Source organism: Lissotriton vulgaris, chromosome 1_2 (genome assembly GCF_964263255.1).
Source record: "Lissotriton vulgaris chromosome 1_2, aLisVul1.2, whole genome shotgun sequence".
Taxonomy (NCBI): domain Eukaryota; kingdom Metazoa; phylum Chordata; class Amphibia; order Caudata; family Salamandridae; genus Lissotriton; species Lissotriton vulgaris.
The window spans coordinates 130714942-130736137 of NC_141686.1; the positions used below are offsets into that span (position 1 = coordinate 130714942).

The window sequence follows — 21196 nt, forward strand, 5'->3', positions numbered from 1 at the left end:
TGCATTGGGGCTATGTTAACCAACATAGTAGAAGAAAGAATAAAAGCATGAACACATTTGTTCCCAAAGAAAACCAAAGATAACCTAACAAAAGGGTCTAGAGGCCATAACACAAGGGGTGTTAGAAGACCCAGGTGTAGGATTTGTATGAATGAATCTCAAAGATCAGGGATCAATGGAGTGTGGAAGATCCTGTAGTGCTTCTAATAGCAGAGACCGGGCTGCAAGAGAGTGGATGGGATGATGGGGGAAATCCAATAAATCATCCATCAGAGATGGGGTACATTAGGTGACTATGAGAAAGCCAGGAATAGACACTGAGGATCTATTTTTCAGCAATGTGGTGACAATGAGCAGGAAAATCAAGGGACTGTGGGCCTGGCCAAGCATTTTGTTACTGCAAAGACCCATCTAGAGGAAGTCTTGTGTTCCTCCTTATTTATGATCTATGTTGGTTCCAGCCCACTCCCATTTGTATCAGGTGTTATTGTTGGCTGACTGGGACAGCGTGATTTACTAAAAAGAACTTTCACGTGCCCCTTCGTGCCAATTTTAAAAGGGCTGCTGAAAGAAAGGGAACATCCCATACACAATATGGAAGAATAATGTAAGGTTTTGTATGTACAGAGTTCAGCATTCACCTTGATGACCTTGAGGGCCTCTAGATGCTAATAAACCCATGATATTAACCGTCATAAAACACACTCAAAGTTTCCCTTGTTAACTTAATGATGGAAAAGGATTTCCAGAATGTATGCAGATTAGTTTCTTGGCAAAGACAAAGAACCAGGGAGGTCCTATTAACCTCAGCTACCATAGGAAATGTCTGGCTGCCAACCATCTTTAGGTGGGACATTGGACCTTCAAAAGACATTTCTCTTTGGATCTCAGCGCAAGTCTGAGGCTGCGTCCCTGGAAACAGTGGCTGAATGGTGATTGTCTGGGGACAAAAATGTCTCCGTTAACCAAACACATACAATTGAAGATGATCCGCTCTTTCCTTGGGAGGAGGAAAAGAAATCAAGAAACCAAGGCCGGCAGGATGTGCTCTCTTGGTTGACGTCCAGGGGTCAGTCTTGCAGCATAATTCTAGTTAACTCTAACTTGTGAATCAAGTAATAGGAGAGATTAAAATAGAGTTGCAGCAATCCAATTGTGCTGACACAAATGCTTACAAAATGTTATCTCTATGAGGAAATGAGAAGAGATAAACACACGCTTTCTTAAATATAGCTGGATATAGGAGGTCTTGATAGGTGCTGTTATCTGGCCTGGCCAACAATGAACCTAATTTTATTTATTTAGGTTCTTTTTGTGATTTGTAACATGTAGCATTCACACTAGGCTGTTCATCTTGGCGCTGAAGTGATCCTACTTACAAAACTTCTAAACCTTGCAGCTAAAAATGGCCTTAAGAGGCTTCACAAAAGACGTAGACCAGCTTGATGTATTGAATGGCTTGGTGTCCTATGATGTAAGCCAAAAAAGTGAGGGTCTTACAGGCGAAGAAAATCTCTCTTATCTCTATTAAGTTTTAAATGATTGAGACTCATTCAGCTCTCAACCCTTGAAAGACTGCCAAGTCATTGAACAACAACATGTGAGGCCTCCCGTGTAATCAACAATTATTTGGGCATTGTCTGCCAACAGAAAAAGACTAAACTGAAAGCACTTCATAAGGTGTGGCCACTATATCATGTATAAAGTAACAACAATGTGGACAGAATGGAGGCTTGAGGAACTCCACAAGGACATGCTCTGACAGAAAAAGTTCAACTGGTCAATGTCATTGCTGCAGACATCTATGTACGACTGAAAGTTGCAGATTCTAAGCCAGAAGTGATCAGCTCTCCCTTATGATGGCAGATGCAACTGAGTCCCATCTCCTCATACAGCCCTTTCACTTTTCAGTAAGTAGGAGATGATCAAACATTGCCAAACATTGTTTCCGGTATTACAAGAGCATTCAATTGCTCTTATGTACTCAGTTCCTTGCCGTGCACTATTCCATTGGGAGCGTTTTGAGCTAGAAGGTGATTTTGTCTTCCACATCACAGGCAAAGTGTAGGTATATATTGGATGTTGCACCGATACCACTGCAAATGTTTTTGGGTACTACTAACCAGAGGACACTGTGTTACTCAAAGACTTTGGCATTTGGGGATATCCTTGCAAACGCGCCTTTTATTATCCTAGTTGAGGTACTTTTTACACAAATCCTAGGATAATTTACTTGCCAATGGGGAGCAGATAGAATGGTTATGAGAACTGTACCAATGGCACTGTGTGGTAAGTTGGGACGACCAGCTTTTGGTTTGCTGAAAGGAAAGAAGCACATTCTAATAGATTCCCTGTTCTAGGCTTTTCACCTCTTCTTAAGCAAGCAGACCAATCAAGTAAGGAAGCGCTGAGATTTGGAAACACACCTTGTAAATCTTTCTTTGGATTTGTTACTTTTCTCTTGCCTGCCCATCCTCCTTCTTCTCTTTTTCATTTTCCACTCTTTCCCATACCTTACCTCTTCCATGTTATTACTGTAGATTGACATTTCTTTACATATTGTTTTTTGGATACACAAACACAAAAAAGTGGTTAGTAATACACAGGCATTGACAAAGGATAGCGTCAAAGCCCTTCTCTATAAATCATCATCAAATATCAAGGAACAATGCTCCAGAGCAAGAGTGTTTTGAATTCCCCATTTCTTGCTTCCACCCTCAAACTTTGAAGTTACTGAAAAGCATCCATGTGCAGTCATTGAAGGTGGAGCAGATCATGTACAGAGTGGGGGTTCCACTTATGGCACAGTGTGTTCCTTGTTAATGTGTAAAGTGCTACAGCGTAGTTACGAAGCGTGGGTATTCTTCCCCCTGCTTTACTTTTACCTTGTGGCACCTATGTTCTTGTACTGACACATTAGAAGGTGCTTAAAGGTTTTCTTGAAGGTGGCATTGCAGAGGGCATAGCAAGCGGGGTTGATAGTGCTATTAATGTAGCAAAGCCAGTAGCCGATCGTCCAAACTGTGTTGGGTATACAGCTTACGCAGAAGGTATTTATCAGGACCATCACATTGTAAGGTGTCCAGGTGATTATAAAGGCCAGCAGGATGGCCAAGATAGTCCTTGTCACCTTCTTCTCCCTAGATGGAGGAAGCTTCTTTTTGACTGGCTGCTTGGTCATCTTTACAATTTTGCGAGCCACTGTCTTCTGCTTCTCTTCACCATTCCTCCCGTTGGCACCGGGTACAATTTCCACCATTGTGTCGGCAGTGGCGATGCAGTCCCCCTTGGGGGACTTGGTGACAATGCGGAGACAAGACAGCTTGGAGTTTGATGCCTTTGAGTTGGTTGCAGTGACAGAGGCCCTGGAGATCATAGTTGAAGGTTCCTCGTCCTTTACATTGGATGCCACAATGCTGACCGAGGTGGAGTCATTGGAGATTTCCTTCTCTTCGCCGGACCCCTGGACGCAGTTCCCTGCTGCATTATCACTGGTGGCTTTGCCATTCTGAATTTTGCTATGCTCAAGTCCATCTTCAGTGACAGCAATATTATTGTTGTTCGGCTTCACTATATTTCCTTGCACTAGGCTGGGAGAAATTGGGTCCTGGCTAGGAGTTGGCTCTTTCTTGTTATCCTTCTTAACTCTGCTCTTGCTGGCACGGGATATCTGCAAGTACAAGATGGACATAATGATGACAGGCAGGTAGAAAGCCGCTATAGCAGTGCCAAAGGTAACTGCAGCATTGGAGAAAAATTGAATGTAGCACTCCCCATCTGGTACTGTCCTCCCACCGACGATGAATTGCCAGAAGAGAATGGCAGGTGCCCAGAGGACGAAGGAAAGTACCCAGGCAGCCGCAATCATCATGCCAGCCATCTTGGTGGTACGCTTCACTGGGTATGACAGCGGCTTGGTGACACAGAAGAACCTGTCGAAGCTAATGATGAGAAGGTTCATGACGGATGCATTGCTTACAACATAGTCAAGAGCAAGATACAGGTCGCAGACCACTGGCCCCAGGGGCCAGTAGCCGATCACAGTATAGAGCGTGTATAGGTTCATAGAGAACACGCCAATGATCAAGTCTGCACATGCAAGGCTGAACAGGAAGTAGTTGTTCACAGTCTGCAGGTGGCGGTTAACCTTGATGGAGACCATGACCAGAATGTTGCCAATGATGGTCACCAAGCTGAGGGATCCGGCCACAAGAACAATGAAGACCACCTCCACCGTCTTGTAGGGGCTTCCCAGTATAGTCCCATTCCCAGCAACGCTTGCATCACTTGAGTTATTCATGACTAAGTCTTAAATTGAGAGCTCGACGGCTGATTATCAGGGAACCCTGCAAGAGAAAAGAAACAAAGAGTTACACTGGCGGAGGAGGCATGATCTGAAGATTCAGCTGACGACACTGGCAGAAACAAGCAAGTACACATAAAAAAATGAAATCCTTTATGAATTTATAACATGAAAAGAAAGCCCTGCATTGTAGATTCAGCTTCGTGGAGCCTGATGAAATGGCTCTAAAACAAACCTATAAGCTGACCTGAAAATAATGCAGTATCTGTAAGACCTCAGAGCAGAGACTTCTCTCACTTAGGAGATCATTACGATGGCGGGCGGACCAATATAACGGTATACGGGACCGACCCGCCAGGGGTGCGTCGGTCCCTCTGCGCAAGTTAGGATGCGACCACCACCCTGGCGGTCGCGTCCTGAATATAATGCATTGTGGCGGGCTGTGCTGTCAGCAGCACCCGCCGCAATGCACAAAAAGCATGTTCTGCATTTGCATGTACAATGTGGCAGGCATTGCGCAATGCCTGCCACATTGTACATGCAAATGGAGGGGGGTACCATGGATAGCCCCTAGGTGCACCCCCCACCCCAAACCCCTGGTGTCCCACAACGGACCCCAAAAAGTAAACTCTGCCTGACTTTCCATGGCGGAGTATCCGCCATGGAAAGCCCTGCACCGTTGGGCATCCTAATATAGTGTAGCCCTTTTCTGCCCGGCCGCCACGAAAGCCTATCATAAACTTATACAAAAAACAAAGGCCGCATTTTACACTAACCTGATCAATACCAGTCCCAATCCCTCTAAAACCATCTTTTCACTGGTAAAAGATATGACCAAAACCCCTGAGGGTACCCTTAACACTATCACTTCGAACACACAATGCGAAGTACTGGCCCAGTTTTTTTGTCGACAAAGTTCAAGAAATTTACACGTCCCTGGATACTAGTAGATCCACCCCGATATCTGATCAACTGACCTATTTATCTGATCACCCCCCACTCTTGCAAACTCTGCCCTTAATTTCTCTTAAAGATCTTGAGTTCCTGACTACTAAGGTGAAGTCTGGGTCCCCTGACGACCCCATCAAACCTGAGACCTTTCTACTGCTACGGGACCCCATCCTAATGGAGGGACGGGAATTGATCAACAGATCTCTTCTGTCATCCTCTATTCCTAAGTTATGGAAACATGCCAAAGTTATACCCCTGCTTAAAAAACCGTCCCTGGACCCTTCCCGTCCGGAGAATTTTAGACCTATCTCCCTTTTGCCCTACCTGGCTAAGGTGATGGAAGCCCACGTGAATTCTATCCTGACCAGCCACCTAGAATCTAACGGGATCCTGGACGAGTCGCAAAATGGCTTCCGCGCAAATCATAGCACGGAGTCGGCTCTACTGGCAGTCACGGAACAACTGAGGGCCTCACAAGATCTGGGGAATACTTCTGCCCTTATACTACTTGACTTAAGCGCAGCGTTTGACACGGTCTCCCATGTGATTTTGCTCAAACGCCTTGGGGAGATCGTAGTCAGCGATGGTGGGCTTGCCTGGTTTGCTTCATTTCTTTCAGACCGTTCTTTCCAGGTCCACGCCCCTCCCTACACATCCAGCAGGTGTCCCCTTAACTGCGGGGTCCCGCAGGGCTCTGCCCTCAGTGCCACGCTATTTAATGTGTACGTCCGCCCCCTGGCCCTCCTGGCCAGGGAACGTAAGATCAAAATGATCTCTTATGCGGACGACACGCAGCTTATCTTCACTCTTCCCAATGACACCTCGCCCGACCAGGCCAAATTTCAGGAAGACATAACCACCATCTCTAATTGGTTGTCTGATAATTATCTCCAGTTCAACTCCTCCAAAACTGAGGTGCTTTTGTTGGGACACAATGTACAGAAGTGGGACCATCAGTGGTGGCCCACGGGCATGGGCTCCCCCCCAAACCTAAGGAGGTTGTAAAGAATCTGAGTGTCCTAATGGACAGTGCACTTTCTTTTGAATTGCACACTAAGAAGGTAGCTGCCACCTGCTTTGGAAACTTACGTTGCATCAAACCCATACAGGGCTTTTTTGAGCCACCGACCAGGCAAGTTATAGTCCAATCCCTGGTCTTATCCCACCTTGACTACTGTAACAGACTCTTATTGGGTACTAATAAGTCAGTCATCAAAAGATTACAGAGGGCCCAGAACGCAGCTGCATGCACCCTCTTTGCACTACCCAAACATAGCCACACCTCGCATCTTCTTAATCGACTCCATTGGCTTCCAGTGAAACAGAGAATTGAATTCAAGACTCTCTGCCTAACCCATAAAATCCTCAATGGCCAAGGCCCTCCAATACTGCAAGGTCTCTGCACCTCCTATACTCCTACCCGGGCCTTGCGCTCTGCTGATCGCCATCTAGCCTGCACTATCAGGGTGCGCAGGAGCAGAGCGGGTGGCCGCTCTTCGAGATCTCTGGCTCCTGCAATTCCATCCCCATTGAAGCACGTGCCATACGAGACCACTGGCTCTTTCGTAAATTCATCAAGACCTGACTGTTCGCTTCCATCTAGTTAGCCTACTCCTAGGCTCCTCAGCACTTCCTCTGCCGCTTTCCGCTGCCACCTATGGTTGGCCTTTCGCAAGCGCTGGGATGCCCTGCTGTTGGGGTAGCCATGCGCTATACAAGAAAAATTAACATAATATAACATAATATATCTGACCAAACGGAAAATTGGAGGACAGTCTTTCCGTCCGCCGGGGTCCCCTCTGTCTTCGTAATATGGCGGGGTGGGAAATGGTAGGCGGAGGTGGAATATGGCGGGCGGGTCGCCACCACCACATTGGCAGTGGTGATCAGCCCGCCACACTAATGACCCCCTAAGTGTCATCCCCAAAATCAGGGTCTAAGATACGGTGCCTCCATAGAACACAGAAAGATTTTCTCACTAACAAACTGTTGTCATCTCTAATGTCTGCACACCTTAGAAGTGGAGAGATTCTTTCAATAACTACACATTCCCAGCACTAAGGACTAGTAGAGTGTATCTGCACCTAAGAAGAAGAAAGCCTCTGTCAATTACAAACCACCTCCATCACTATGCCTGAAACAGTGTGGAGACACACACTTAATGCACGGAGCTACTTTCAATAACAAGGGCAATGGTGGTGGAACAATTATCAGAGTGGGGTTGCTGTTATGTTATGTGATTGATGTCAGGGCTGGACTGGCTATAGCAGGCATCAGGCATTTCCCAGAGAGGCTGGAAGGCTGATTGCCAGTTTTGCTCCAGTGGGGGCCGGGTTTGTTACTTGGGACCGGTTTTCCAGCAGTACTGCGATATCGGCCCCCCGTAACAAAAGCGGTACAAAAGGGGGTGGTGATAGACGGAGCATCTGAACCAATCAAATACTCACACCCAGTCAACAGATCTGGGTTTAATCCATCACCGTTCTTTAGCCCACTCTGCCACCCCAGTTCAGACATGGCCATATACAAATCAGTCTGACCCTGTGCCTCATGGGAACAGTCCAGGCCGGAAACAAGCTTCGAGGACTGGTTTCTAGTATTTCAGCCGTCTTCAGCTCGGCTTGCTTGAATCCAGTGGGAACAGTCCAGCCCGAACTGAGTGTTTGATTGGTTCGGATGCTCCGTCCATCACCAACCCCTTTTGTACCGCTTTGTTCACCATAAGTTGGCAGGGTATGCTCAGACGTGAGTCTCTTGCTCAATTTGCCACTGGATTCAAGCAAGCCAGGCTGAAGACGGCTGAAATGCCAGAAACCGGTCCTCAGAAGCTTGTTTCCGGTCCAGGGAAGGCATGGCTTGGCAGTTCGGGTTGGACTGCTCCCATGAGGCACAGGGCAGCCTGATTTGCATATGGCCATGTCTGAACTGGGGTGGCCGAGTGGGCTAAAGAACAGTGATGGATTAAACCCAGATCTCTTGACTGGGTGTGAGTGTTTGATTGGTTCAGATGCTCCGTCCATCACCACCCCCTTTTGTACCGCCCAGTAACAAAAGCAGCAGTGCTTCAAACTTGCATGCCCACCCCCTGCTGGTCTGCCATAATTGCGAGGGCTGCTTTAGGTTCCCCATCCGGCCCTGATTGAAGTCATAGAGATTGGGGAAAATCCAAGCACCAAAATAGAACAAGTGTAACAAAAGAGCCACACCCATTCTGCAGGAGAATGGTGTTAAGGGTATTGCATATTGCCAGTGAAGCACTTACGAGCACACTGTCACAAGATATTATGAATGCATGGTGCGTATGTGCAATGTCATTGACAGACCGTACATTTTCATGGGAATGGCTAGTAAAATTGTGCAAACGTGAAGTTTCATTGATACCACTAATCAGAACACAAATATTAATGTGTGGAAATTCGGTTTCTGTGAATATTTATTATTTCTGCATCATCAAGTAAAGTGTATATATTTGTTTCGATCCTCTTAAAATATTTCCATCACACTTCAGAGTTACAAAATAAAGTGCTTCATTCATGCTTGCCTAACTGCTGTTATGTTTTTAAATATTTGTGCAGTTCAGGTTTGTTGTATGTTAGTAAAAAATGAAAATCCTATAGCCTTTCATTTCACATTCAGCAAGATTGTCACATAGTTCATGTTACAACATCCTCATACTTTGCAGTCTGAGAAAGAAAAGTAAATGCTGATCTCTAAGTTAAAAGAATAAGCAGCAACCTGTCAGAAGACAAAGCCTGATATTTGACCTCTCTGACAAGATGACATTTAAAGGCATTGATGATGCTCATTTATCTTCTGAACTCCAGCATGGTTATTTTGAGTGCGCTGAGCACCTCTGCACTCCCACTTTCAGTGCCTATGAACCTCTAGCACGAGGGTCCAACCAGTGGCGTAGCGTGGGAGGGACCACAGGAGTGGTTGCTCTGGGCGCAGAATTCTAAGGGACGATCTTAGGGGCGCACAGCCAATCTTAGGGGTGCAAATTTAAAAAAAAAAAGTGGAAGGATACTTGCTTTGCCCCGGGCATTGGCAACCCATGCTGCGCCGCTGAGCCCAACACAGTGGGCCTTATTTATGAAGGCCTTGCGCCACCGGTGCGTCACTTTTAAAATGGGAACAAGTGACGCACCGGTGGCGCAAGGCCTTCATAAATGAGGCCCAGTGTGTTTAGCCGAGAGGAGGTGGACTGTCACTGTTAAGCTACACCCAACACTATGGCCTAACTGAGTGTGTCTGTGCACCTCAAAACCAGCGATCTCAACTTATTAGAGGTGCACCAGGGACAATGCAGTGTGTCTTCACATCTAGAGGGAGACAGCTTCTCTCCCTACCATCCATCAGAGCAGTGTCTTGATCAGAGCCATTGGAATTATGCACTTCTGCAAGCATGGTGTTTTCTGCATAATTTTGGACTCGTCACATCTGCAGCATAATTTGCAGATTTCACAAAACAAAGTGTTTACATCACAAAAGGATCACAAGTTACTTAAAAGGGCACCGAATTATGGGTCCTCGCTGTGGTACACCTTTAAGTTGCTGACTGTTGTATTAAGGCATTAAACTGGTACTGGTAAGGTACAATTTTTCCCAGTCTGTCTGGATTGACAAAATAATGAAATAATGCTCTCATAGATTGTGTCACATTATCCTGCATAATTTGGTCAACCTTGCCTTTGTGACTCAACATTTCTGAAGGCAAACCACTTCTCTCGCATACTACAAAGCATAAGTCCCAAATGCAGTGTCTCTTCACATCTGTAGGCAAAAAACTATTGCTACAGACAATCTCCCATTATTCCATAATGCTGTGCACCTTCACTTCTAGAGGCAAACATCTTTTCTCCAAGACATTATTATTGATTTATGACTTTTTTAAATTAATTTTCCTTTGGTAGTTTGTTTGATTTCTCCATTTTGGTCACCTGAACCACCAGGCTAAGGGCGTGACCAGTGCATCACTTCATCTGAGACCGGCGCCTGCTGTGGTATCTACGCAAGACCTGAAATAGAATCTGATAACAGCCTGATTTATTTCCTCGCAGAGTATTAGGGGCACTTGGACCCTGCCTCCATAGTTTTATTTAAGTTCATTTCTTTATTTTATTTATTTTTACTTTGGCAGTTTGCTTGGTTTCTCCATTTGGTCAATTGGCATGCCTGACTAAGGGTGTGGTTGGCGAGTAACATGACTTTTTTGGACCCTGTCATGGGCAAAATAATCAAGGATAGACGGCGCATGCACAACTGACGCATGCAGTGGGAACACCCAAGCCAAGCCTGTCTGCGCCAATCCATGCCCAAAAGCGACCAGTGACCAGCAACGCTGTTTCTCTAACCTCAGGAGTGGTCTATGCAGGTAGGCGCGGTGGGTTGGGGGGGGGGTCGACAAATGATGGAATAAGATTTAATTATTTATTTTCCCTATTCCTTCGTCTGTTGACCCCCCTCCCACCCACCACACTTACCTGCATGGACCGCCACTGGTGTCCAGCTTGATCTACCCGCCCCTCGTCATGAAAGTGGAAGGGTAGCAGAGGCAAAGGATCCTCCGTTGGCCTTTGCAGGAGGTGGTTGGGGTGTCAGACATTTGGAGGTATGATGCAAGGGGGTTTGGTGTAAGGGACCTGTTTTGGATGGGGGGTTTCTCATGGAATGGCTGTCCGCTGCAGCTTACGGAACAGTTTGTCACTGCTTCCAAGGGCCCCTACAACTAAACCTCCTGATTTTATTTTACTGTGCAAGCTTTGCACTACTGTTGGTTTGCAAAGCTTTCTTTGAAGAAATGAAGTTGCAACTCTCTTGTCTTCGCAGCTTCACACGCCTCTAGCTACATTACAACACTTGTGTTTCTACAGTCTGATGTACAACACAGCACAAGCATTTTTGGATCCGTCCCTTGGGGGGTACGGCAACGTGAGGTGTGTTGTGGTCAGGGTTTCGAGTCTGATAAACATCAAATGAAGTAACATTTGTAATGTTAAGATCAGCTGTAAAATACAGACAGAACCTCAATTACATCGCAACTAACAACAAGCTCAAAAGACTTGTTATGAATGAACAATAGTGATAAAACGACCATCTAGTAACTATCATGACACCACTTAAGAATTGTTTAAAAACAATACTAATAAAGGTCCTTTTGACAAAAGGACCTTTATTAGTATTGTTTTTAAATAATGTTTGTACAATTTACTGTATATTAATTTTCCATGGGGATATTGTTGTATGTTAGATTATAGACGCAGCATGTGAGAAAATAGAAACTGTAGACCGAATTAGTATGCCCTGAGTCAGCCATACTTAAAACTGTGTTGTTGTCTATATTACCTGATGATTTGATTATATATTTTTTACCGATGAAAAAAGAAAAAAGTGTTTTTAATAAAATTAACAAACGAAACCTATTTTGCATTTAAACAATTATTAAGTGTTGTCATGATAGTTACTAGATGGTCGTTTTATCATTATGTGAATTAACTGAGGAACACAGAAAGGAAATCTTTTTGTTTATTGTTTATATCACCCAGTCCTTTCTGGTTTTTCTGGGAAACTCTCTCTTTTGTGGGGTTGTTATGAATGAAGCCTGGTTCACTCCAGATGCAAATCCAATCCTAAAGGTTATAAAACACATAGAGCTGATTCAAGATAAATGGTGGTGGCGCGGCGTGGCTGTAATTTACCACCATATGCTAGCTGGCTTCCAGTGCCACCGCCCCTCAATCTGCGGGCGCTGAAACATTACCGATCACTTAAAATAACAATATGGTCAGTCACCAGGTTGCTGGCCAAAGGCACTCGATGCCCCTAAGATAAGAAAAGAATAACTAAGATAGCTTGTTCCAGAGCCTGGAGAAATACAAATAAAGAAGATTAAGTTCTAGAGCCATTTCACCTGAGTGGGAGACCGTGCGTTGAGGTTCGGAGCAGGGACATAGGTACACCTGTGAAAAGCTTGGACATGTTTCTAAAGCGATACGTCCATCGCATCAATATCCTCGTATAGTCGGTCTCAGACCTGCCACCGTCGAAGAAAGATCTACCATGAGAGAGAGGAAACTGAGGAGGAATGGAGAGGGGATGGGTCTTAATGTCGAACCATGGCCGGACAGGCCTTTTATTCCACTGGGCATTTCCCCGGTGGGCTGGGAGCCCCTGGAGGCCTGTTTTAAAAGACCAGGGTGCTCCGCCTCTGTCACTTTCCTCAGCTCCTGAGGTAGGCAGCAGGCATGGGACGGCTCGAGAGAGAGAAAGGGAAGGAAAGGGAGGTAGAGAGAAAGGGAGCGGATGAATGGATGGAAAGGGAGAGACTGTGCGAGGAGATGAAAGGTGCTAGCTCACCTTGTACTGCCCAGTGGGATACTGGCCCTTGACCTGGAGAACGTGGGAAGAGAGACTGAATCTTGTGTCACAGGGTGTGCATGGCACAGTGTGATCTGACACTTCTGCAATAACAGCAAGCAACATAACCACGCAGGCAACACGTGATGAGTGCATGCTCAAGGCATTGTCGTATCTGGGATGTGTCACTGTACACTACAGCATGCTCTGGTGAACACGGCCCGCTGGTCTTCCAGCCACGGTCTGCACTTTAAGGAGTGCCAAGACTCTGCGCGTCAGCAGCAAAGGGCACGGAGTAGTCTTGGTTGCACACTGCAACACACAGATACACCCTCAACACAAGCACATGGCCTATCCTTCTGAGAACAGGGCTGTCTGGTAGGAACATTAGTAAACGTTACAATAGCGCCATCATTGCTACAAAGTATTCTCGGCCCCAGTTGCACAACAGGCCCTTTTCTAGAGTTCCTTTGAGTTCTTGGCTTGATGCCTCTGCCCCCGCCTTGGGTTTACGTCTCCTTGTCTAGGTCTCCTAAGTGCGCGTAGGGACAAAGCCTGATTTCTAGTTCCTATAGAGTGCCGTATTTTGGCAGGTAAACACGAGTAACTATGGAAAAATTGATTCTAATACGGCCATCACGCAAATCATTTTCTTTTGCAATAACCACACACTGGCGGACGGCGAGGGTCTGCATTTTGGAAGCACATGATGCAGGCGTATGTCACTCTCCAGTATGTTTTCCTGGGGATACAGTGCTTCAAATACAAGCATAGGGACTTCTTTGCATCCTTTTTATAATTCTAAAAGGTATGTTGTCTCCCAGGTTAAAGTTAAGGTCTGACTCAACTTTTGAAGGGCCTTCTCTGGCACCTCAGCAGAGACTGGCCCATTGAACTGATAATCCTCTACCTTTTCAGTAGAAATGTGTCTAACCTTCAGGACAGGCGCTGCGCAGGAGACAAAAAACACAGTGACAACAGCAGGTCTGTACTGAGTTTATTTTGAAAGACACGCGCAAAGCAAACCTTGTCAGCTGTGGGGAAAACAAAAATAACATTCTTGCTCATTTGTTGGGAATTTTTTTGGAGAGCGTTGAGAACATTTTTGGATTTTTCTGTCTCGGCCGCCATGCTTTGTATGGCAGACTTGTACAGGAACAATGCTGCTGGTAATGACTTTGTAAGGCCTGTCCCATAAGAGCGTCCCCCCTAAAGGCGTCCCCATCAGTGTTTTACGCACCCACTCCACTCTTAGTCGTTGGAACTCACCAAGAGATGTGCACCTAGTCTTGGCAGATGCATTGTTACCGGCCAATATTGCCTCCCTTGATGGTCAATGTCACTATGCGCATAGTCGTAACTTCCATCCTCAGCTACTCTTCTTAGTCCAGGTACTACCTGTTCATTTTTAACTCGTGGCGGTAAGTCAACCCTACCTCCCTCCAACACCACCCTCCCCCCAGTTACATGAATTCTTAAGCCTTCATGTGATGTCAAGTACAATTTGACAGCTCTTCATCATGGCATGCTGCTAGCACTATCTCTGATTCTATTTTCTGCCTCTATTTCTAATGCTCTTGACACTGCTAATCCTTTGTGGTCCTTTAACCCTTCTAAGCATCCGCTTGGTTATCCTCTGGGTTAGCGTAGCTGTTCCTGGCATTTATCAAGACCAGGTGCCTAGCATAGGGGCAACTTCTCTTCTAATTCATTTTTTGTTTTGGTCCTGCCTATCTTATCTATCTTGCTTTAGTGTTAATAACACCATATTAAATCCCTCACTTGAACTCATTGTCCGAGTCATAATATCTCTTTTCTTTTCTTCTATGTGTTGACCACAATTAATATTCAGCTTGAATCTCCAAACGTTCCATCCTGCTTCATATTTAAAATCAGCCTCATTTGCACTCCTTTGCCTCGGACATTATGGGCCCGATTCACAGAATGAACTTAAGACTCAATCCTAAACTTACAACTATTTTGGTATTCACAGAATGCACTTACTACTTTTGGCATTCACAGAATGAATTTACTACTTTTGGTATTCACAGAAGTTAGGATTTTGTCTTAAGTTTGCCTTAAGACAAACTTAAGACAGACTTAAGACAAAATCCTAACTTCTGTGAATATCAAAAGTAGTAAGTTCATTATGTGAATGCCAAAAGTAGTAAGTTCATTCTGTGAATCGGGCCCTATATGTCTTCAGCATGACTAGCACTTCTCCCTCTTCATTCTGTCGCTATTCCTTCATTCCATCTCCTAAGCCTTTTGCATATGTTCTACAACCCACATTAAATCTGGTGTTTTTCCTCCGCCATTTTATCAAGACATTGCCATTGCTACTTTAAAAACACTTGTCTCGATCAACCTTTTTCTTTTTAAACTCATAATTTAAATTTACTATAATTTCTTAGAATATAATGTGTTGGACTAATTCTTCGGCAGTAAAGCTAGTCTAGCATACTTAATTGCGGGTGTATGTCAACTTTTCAAGCCTAAATTTGTTGTGCAACCAAAATATGATAACCAGGTTATTGACTACCGAAATGTGGTCTTGATCTTTTTCGTGTTTTTTATTATCTCATAACTTATTACCATTACTTAGAATTCAAAATGTTATAATATTCTTCAATTTATAGGTAGTTTAGGATATAATAATGGTTGTATGTGAGAATACTGACCACACATATATCATGCCACTGAAAAAACCATACCAAGAATAACAAAGTATTGTCTAACCAAGTATAAGCCTACTTCCACATTCCATCCAAATATATGTGTGGTACACACATGTGGAGTTATATATAGTGACTTGCGTATTTATTCTTTTATTCACCCTGATAGAAGCAAATATATGTTTACTATGATATGCTGGTAGCACAATATTTAGGACTGGAAAATCTATATGCACTATAATAACATTCTAAGGGCCAGATGTATCAAAGGGTTTTACCCATTCTGTGTCTATGGGAAAATGTGTTCATACATATGGCCCTAAACATTTACACACAACTGTTAAAAATGAGTTGAAAATGTTACATTTTAATCAGCCCAACCAAGTAGGTATTAGGCCATTTGGGTTTATTTTTCTTCTTACATTTTGTGACAACCTATTCTCTTCAATCTATTGCAAAGTGCTGCTCTTACCCAACGTTTACCTTCACTTAATTTAGCTGAAGCATTGTTTATTTCTGCTTTAACAAGCTTTACCGAGACCAACCCATATTTTGTGGACCCTTCGGGCATTTCATGCCAATTTTGTCAACTTATCACCTGCAGGTTACTTAAAGTACTTTTCTTGGAACACTAAAGCATTTTATGCTTGGCCTGATTAAATAGTTGAGGTCACTTGTTCATATTGAAGCTATCAGGCTGCTCTTTGTCACTTCAGTTGTACAGCGCCATGTTTGACGAGCTGGTGCCCAATACAAAACAGAAGCCAGCAGAATCCAGGAGAACAAACGGAGCGTCAGAATACACTGCTTTTAATTAATTGTTTTGAGCCTTTGTTATAACACATATTCCCTTAAAAGAGTGCAATCGGTGCTCTGAGTTGCCTGCAATACTCCTTGTTTGGAGAGAAATTTCACCGATCATTTAGATTCCAAAGACTTGCTGGTGCTGGTACCCAAATTAAGTTGTTTTAAAATAAACTTCTAGAATTAGGAGAGGTATCTGGCCTTAGAGTTAATTGGGCTAAATCATTCCTGTTCCCAACAGATGGAGATAGAGTCAGTCGCAGGACATAGCAGGAGTACAGTGGGAATATAGGTGCCTCCCGTATTTAGGGGTCAAGATCTATCACGCATGGTCAGATTTGTTGGAGGTCAATATATTTAGAGTGGTGAGAGGACTGGCGAGCAGTTTTGAGTTTTGGGGATCGCTTCCATTGTCAGTTGCTGGGCGAGTGGCCTTGCCGAAAATGGTGACCCTCCCTCAACTGTTATATTACTTTGGGACCCTGCCGATCTGGATCCCGGCGCCGATTTTTAAGCAATTCATGTCCATGATTTCAGGCTGCTTATGGGGTACTGGGAGATGGCGGGTTGCCCTGACTGTATTAATGCGTCCAAGATCGGAGGGTGGATGGGCGGTTCCTGACTTTGAAACCTACTACTTAGCTGTACAGCTGCAATGGCTGACGCAAAGAATGGCAACACAACTGTGTGGCCTAAAGGAGGAAAGAGGTGGGAGCCCCGGAACTGGAGCTGCTCACTCAAATCCTTCTGACCTTCCTACCCATATTAGTGCACTCCCGGAGGACCTTAAGACAGCAAGGCAGTGTTGGAGGCAGAGTTTAAAATGAGCTGTATGCCCCTGATATTCCGCTCTCTATGTGTGAGGCACTTCCCCACGGAGGCTCCTGGCGAGATTTGAGCGACTGGGACGAGAAGGGTTTGACCACTATTGGCGATCTATGTGAGGATGGGAATATGCTGCCCTTCCATGTTTTGCAGGAGCTGTTTTACTTAAGATGGGGGGACCTCTTGCTCCATGCGGCGCTTGCAGCGGCTATCCGTGCACACTGGAAGGAGGGCCAGACAGAACCTAGGACTTCTCTGGGTTGTCAATACATTGCAACTGCTGTGGGGAAATATAAGACGGTGACGTGCCTATACAAGTGAATGACGCAGAAGAAGCTGGAACATTTAGATGTTCTTAAGCGCAAGTGGGAGGTAGATGTGGGAGAAGAGATACCAGATAGGGCCTGGGCCGAAATAGTGGAGGCAGCGTGGGAGAGCATCAGGAATGCTCGTTTTCAACAGGTACACTTTTACATTTTGCATAGAACCTACCTCACCCCTGAAAAAATCGAAACATACTTCGATACGGATACAGATGAATGTCCACGATGTCGAGTAGAGGGAGCAGATTTCCCACACATGATATGGGGGTGCCCACTACTAGCCAGTTACTGGACTACGGTAGTCACCCTGTTGAACAGTGTGACGTGTAGAGACCTGAGGTTGGCAATGGGGCCATGTGTGCTGCATTGGTTTCCACACACGGTTAAAACTAAGAACACTAGCAAGTTTATAGAAATGGGTCTATTTCTAGCTAAAAGGGAAATCACGATGCACTGGAAAGCGAGAGGGACCCCTAGTGTAGCCAGATGGAAGAAGGAGTTCATCAAGTGGGAGGAGTGTGATGGGATAGTGCGGCTGCAGCTAGCAACTGGAACGGGGAGTGAGAAAGGACTGGAAACGGCCAGAGCATGGGAGCACTTGGTGGGATTACTGAAAGTCCTCAAACAATAATGGAGCTCAGAGGGAATACGGAAAGGGTCGCCCTCCACTCACAGTCAATAATACACAATGAGACCCAATCCAAATAGTGAGCTAATGTATCAGTGACTCAAGGGGGGGTCGAACACATCCTACTCCCCACTACTCTCTTATCCACATTATAATGAGATAATGCACTGTGCTCTGCCCTGTTTAAAATATCTGTTCTCCAAGACAACACATCAGAACGAAACGCTCAGGGTGACCCAAATCGTAGTGGTTCACAACAGTCCACACCACACATTGGACCTTACTCTAAATAGAGGAAAAATGTGCGAAAAGCAAGTGACCCCTCACGGAAACATCACCAAGCGGGGTAACTGGTATGCAATTTCCAGACAGGCCCCTGTCTCATAATCGGTGGTCACTCGCTCCTCGGGGAAAATAAGATGAAAGTAAAGAAGACGTGTCCAAAACAAACAACGTATAAAGTGCTACAGTGAAGTGCAGAAAACTCTGCTAGTGACAAACACACACAAACATAATAGTAGAGTGCCTAAAACCACACACAATACACCAATCCCTTATCCACTTTTATTCGTAGGGTGGTGATCACGTGCTCTTGATTATTAAAAAGGCTGGTAGCTAGTCATGCATACCATTACCTACACTGTAGGTAATGGTATGCATGACTAGCTACCAGCCTTTTTAATTTTTATTCGTTTAGAAATGAGTTAAAATTTGCAGGCATCGTTAAAAGAGTATCTTTCCTATGATTCGAATTGGTCCCCTAAAAGACACAAAGGGCTGCCTAATAAATGTGTGTGGAATTGAATATAAGTACTAGGGTGACCTAGGGTTCTACAACTTTACAATGCTTTCCTTTACCACGCATATGCCTTTCCCACGCATGTCTTTACCACGCAAGGTAAGTATTGTTAAGGTAAGTTAAACCTCTCTCTCTCTCTCTCTCTCTCTCTCTCTCTTTCTCTCTCTATATTTCTCTCTCTCTTTCTCTCTCTGCGCTTGAATTACAATACAATATATATTACCCAGCAGTTATAGTTAGGTCATCGTTTCCATAGGAAATGTTTTTTGTTGTGTTGCTAGTATCTTCACCACCATTTATCCACTCCCCCTCCCCCTGGGCTTTAGTAATATGGTAGGGCCAGTAGATGTTTCTGCCAGCATTGATTGTGCACTACATAGAGGCGGCACACAGTAAGTGTGCCCCTATGAGTGTCCATTGTGAGGGGGGACACAAAGGTCACGGGAATGCCAGGCATTTTGCTGCAGGTGGGTGCAGTCACTTACTGCTTCCCCCTGCAAGGCGATCTATGCCTGTCTTTGAAATTCAGGCCAAGTATCGGCCTGCATGGTGATAAGTGGACTGGCTGCTTCAAACAGCCAGTCAGCCTTTCACCATATGTGGTTCCAAGAGATTGCAAAGGTTTGCGCCTGTATTGGAAAAAGCAAATTTGCTGTGATATATCGCAGTGTCCTGACCAGCATTGGGTGCACACATCTAAGAGTGCGCCCTGGAGCAGAGTAGGTCAGTGCACAGTATCTATGATACATCCGCAGATATTAAAGAAATGCTTATTTCTTCTTAACCTCATCCATGCTCATGACGGAACTATTCCGTCACGAGCCACGGGTGGGCTGTGCTGGTGACGGAACAGTTCCGTCACGGCCCTGCCGCCGCGCCTGCGTGGCGCGAATTCCGCGCCGGCGCTAACGTTCTAAAGAACGGGCGGGCCGTGACGGAACCGTTCCGTCACAAGCACAGCTCACCCGCGAGCCGTGACGGAGCGGTTCTGTCACAAGCACGGAACCGCCGCGCGGCCGCCCCACCCCCTTAGCGCTGCGGTGGAAAAGCCACCGCAGCGAAGGGGTTAAGCATCCTTGACACATCCTGTTTTGAACACTGGTGTAAAGATGGACATCAATTCACCAAAAGGACAGCAGTACTAGAAGCGAAACTGTGCAACCTTTGACACCCCACCCACCCCCAGTACCATCACAAGAATATCCTTTGGAGCACTTGTAGTCACTCAACATCATTCTATTTGATGCAGCTTGGCGAGGAGAAAGAAATTCAAACAACAACAGTAGACAGGGTTCTTTCCTACCACTGCCTTCATGACCCTTGAAGTCAGGGTAGCAAGGGCAGTGGGATAGGTAGCAGTTACTAACCCAAGCTAAACCTGCCTGATTGACAGGCATAGTGGGAGGCTGGATTGAATACATATAGGCCTAGGTTAGAAAACTCATATCCCAAAATGAAAATTTTCTGTATAACATAATAAAACTTGTAAAATACACATATCACTCATGGGCCTCAAGGCGCTGCATAACAGATGTTTATTTTTACCCAACTCAATGGTACTCATTTTATCGACTTTAGGTGGATGAAGGGCTAACTAGACCCGCCGGGATTTGAATCTGTGACCATGAGGTCAAACACAGGCCCCTGCAGTGGATGCATTAGTCCACTAAGCCACCAGACCTGGATAAGAATAGTGTAAAATAAAATAATACTTTGCTAATTAAGAAGCAACAGCTCCCATCTGTCATATAGATTATACTTTCCCAAGTAAAGCTGGGCATTTGTTGGACAACGTGTATGTACAAGGTGAAAATGTAAGCAAAACTGAGTTCGAGGAATATTATCCTGCATTTGTACGCAGATAAATGTGTGTTAAATGTCATTGTGTTTATGGAAGGACTGAAACTTAAAAACATGAGCAATCAACATCGTGCTTCAACCTGGGCCTAAAATGTGATCACATGATTAGGAGTCCTAACTTTACTACTACTAAATTGAGAAAAACCCTAATTTTAAGACTTTCGGTATTCACAGAAGGCATTTCGGAGTCCTAAAGTTAGGAGTCCTAACTTTACTACTACTAAATTGAGAAAAATCCTAATTTTAAGACTTTCGGTATTCACAGAAGGCATCTAGGAGTCCTAAAGTTAGGAGTCCTAACTTTACTACTACTAAATTGAGAAAAATCCTAATTTTAAGACTTTTGGTATTCACAAGAGGCATTTAGGAGTCCTAAAGTTAGGAGTCCTAACTTTACTACTACTAAATTGAGAAAAATCCTAATTTTAAGACTTTCGGTATTCACAGTAGGCATTTAGGATTTCTAAAGTTAGGAGTCCTAACTTTACTACAACTAAATTGAGAAAAATCCTAATTTTAAGACTTTCGGTATTCACAGAAGGCATTTAGGAGTCCTAAAGTTAGGTTTTCTAACTTTACTACCACTAAATTGAGAAAAATCCTAAATTTAAGACTTTCGGTATTCACAGAAGGCATTTAGGAGTCCTAAAGTTAGGACTACTAACTTCTGTG

At 44.7% G+C, this 21196-nt stretch overlaps 1 protein-coding gene across 3 annotated transcripts in view; it reads right to left on the bottom strand.

The window, feature by feature from the left end:
- Positions 1-282: 282 nt before the first annotated feature.
- Positions 283-21196, bottom strand: part of CHRM2 (cholinergic receptor muscarinic 2) — a 542609-nt gene continuing 521695 nt past the window's right edge. For all 3 annotated transcript variants that reach the window (XM_086952978.1, XM_086952976.1, XM_086952979.1), the window contains one exon: positions 283-4346. In XM_086952978.1, coding sequence (XP_086809104.1) covers positions 2882-4300 — 1419 coding nt within the window. In that variant the 5' untranslated portion in view covers positions 4301-4346 and the 3' untranslated portion in view covers positions 283-2881. The remainder of the gene's footprint in view (positions 4347-21196) is intronic.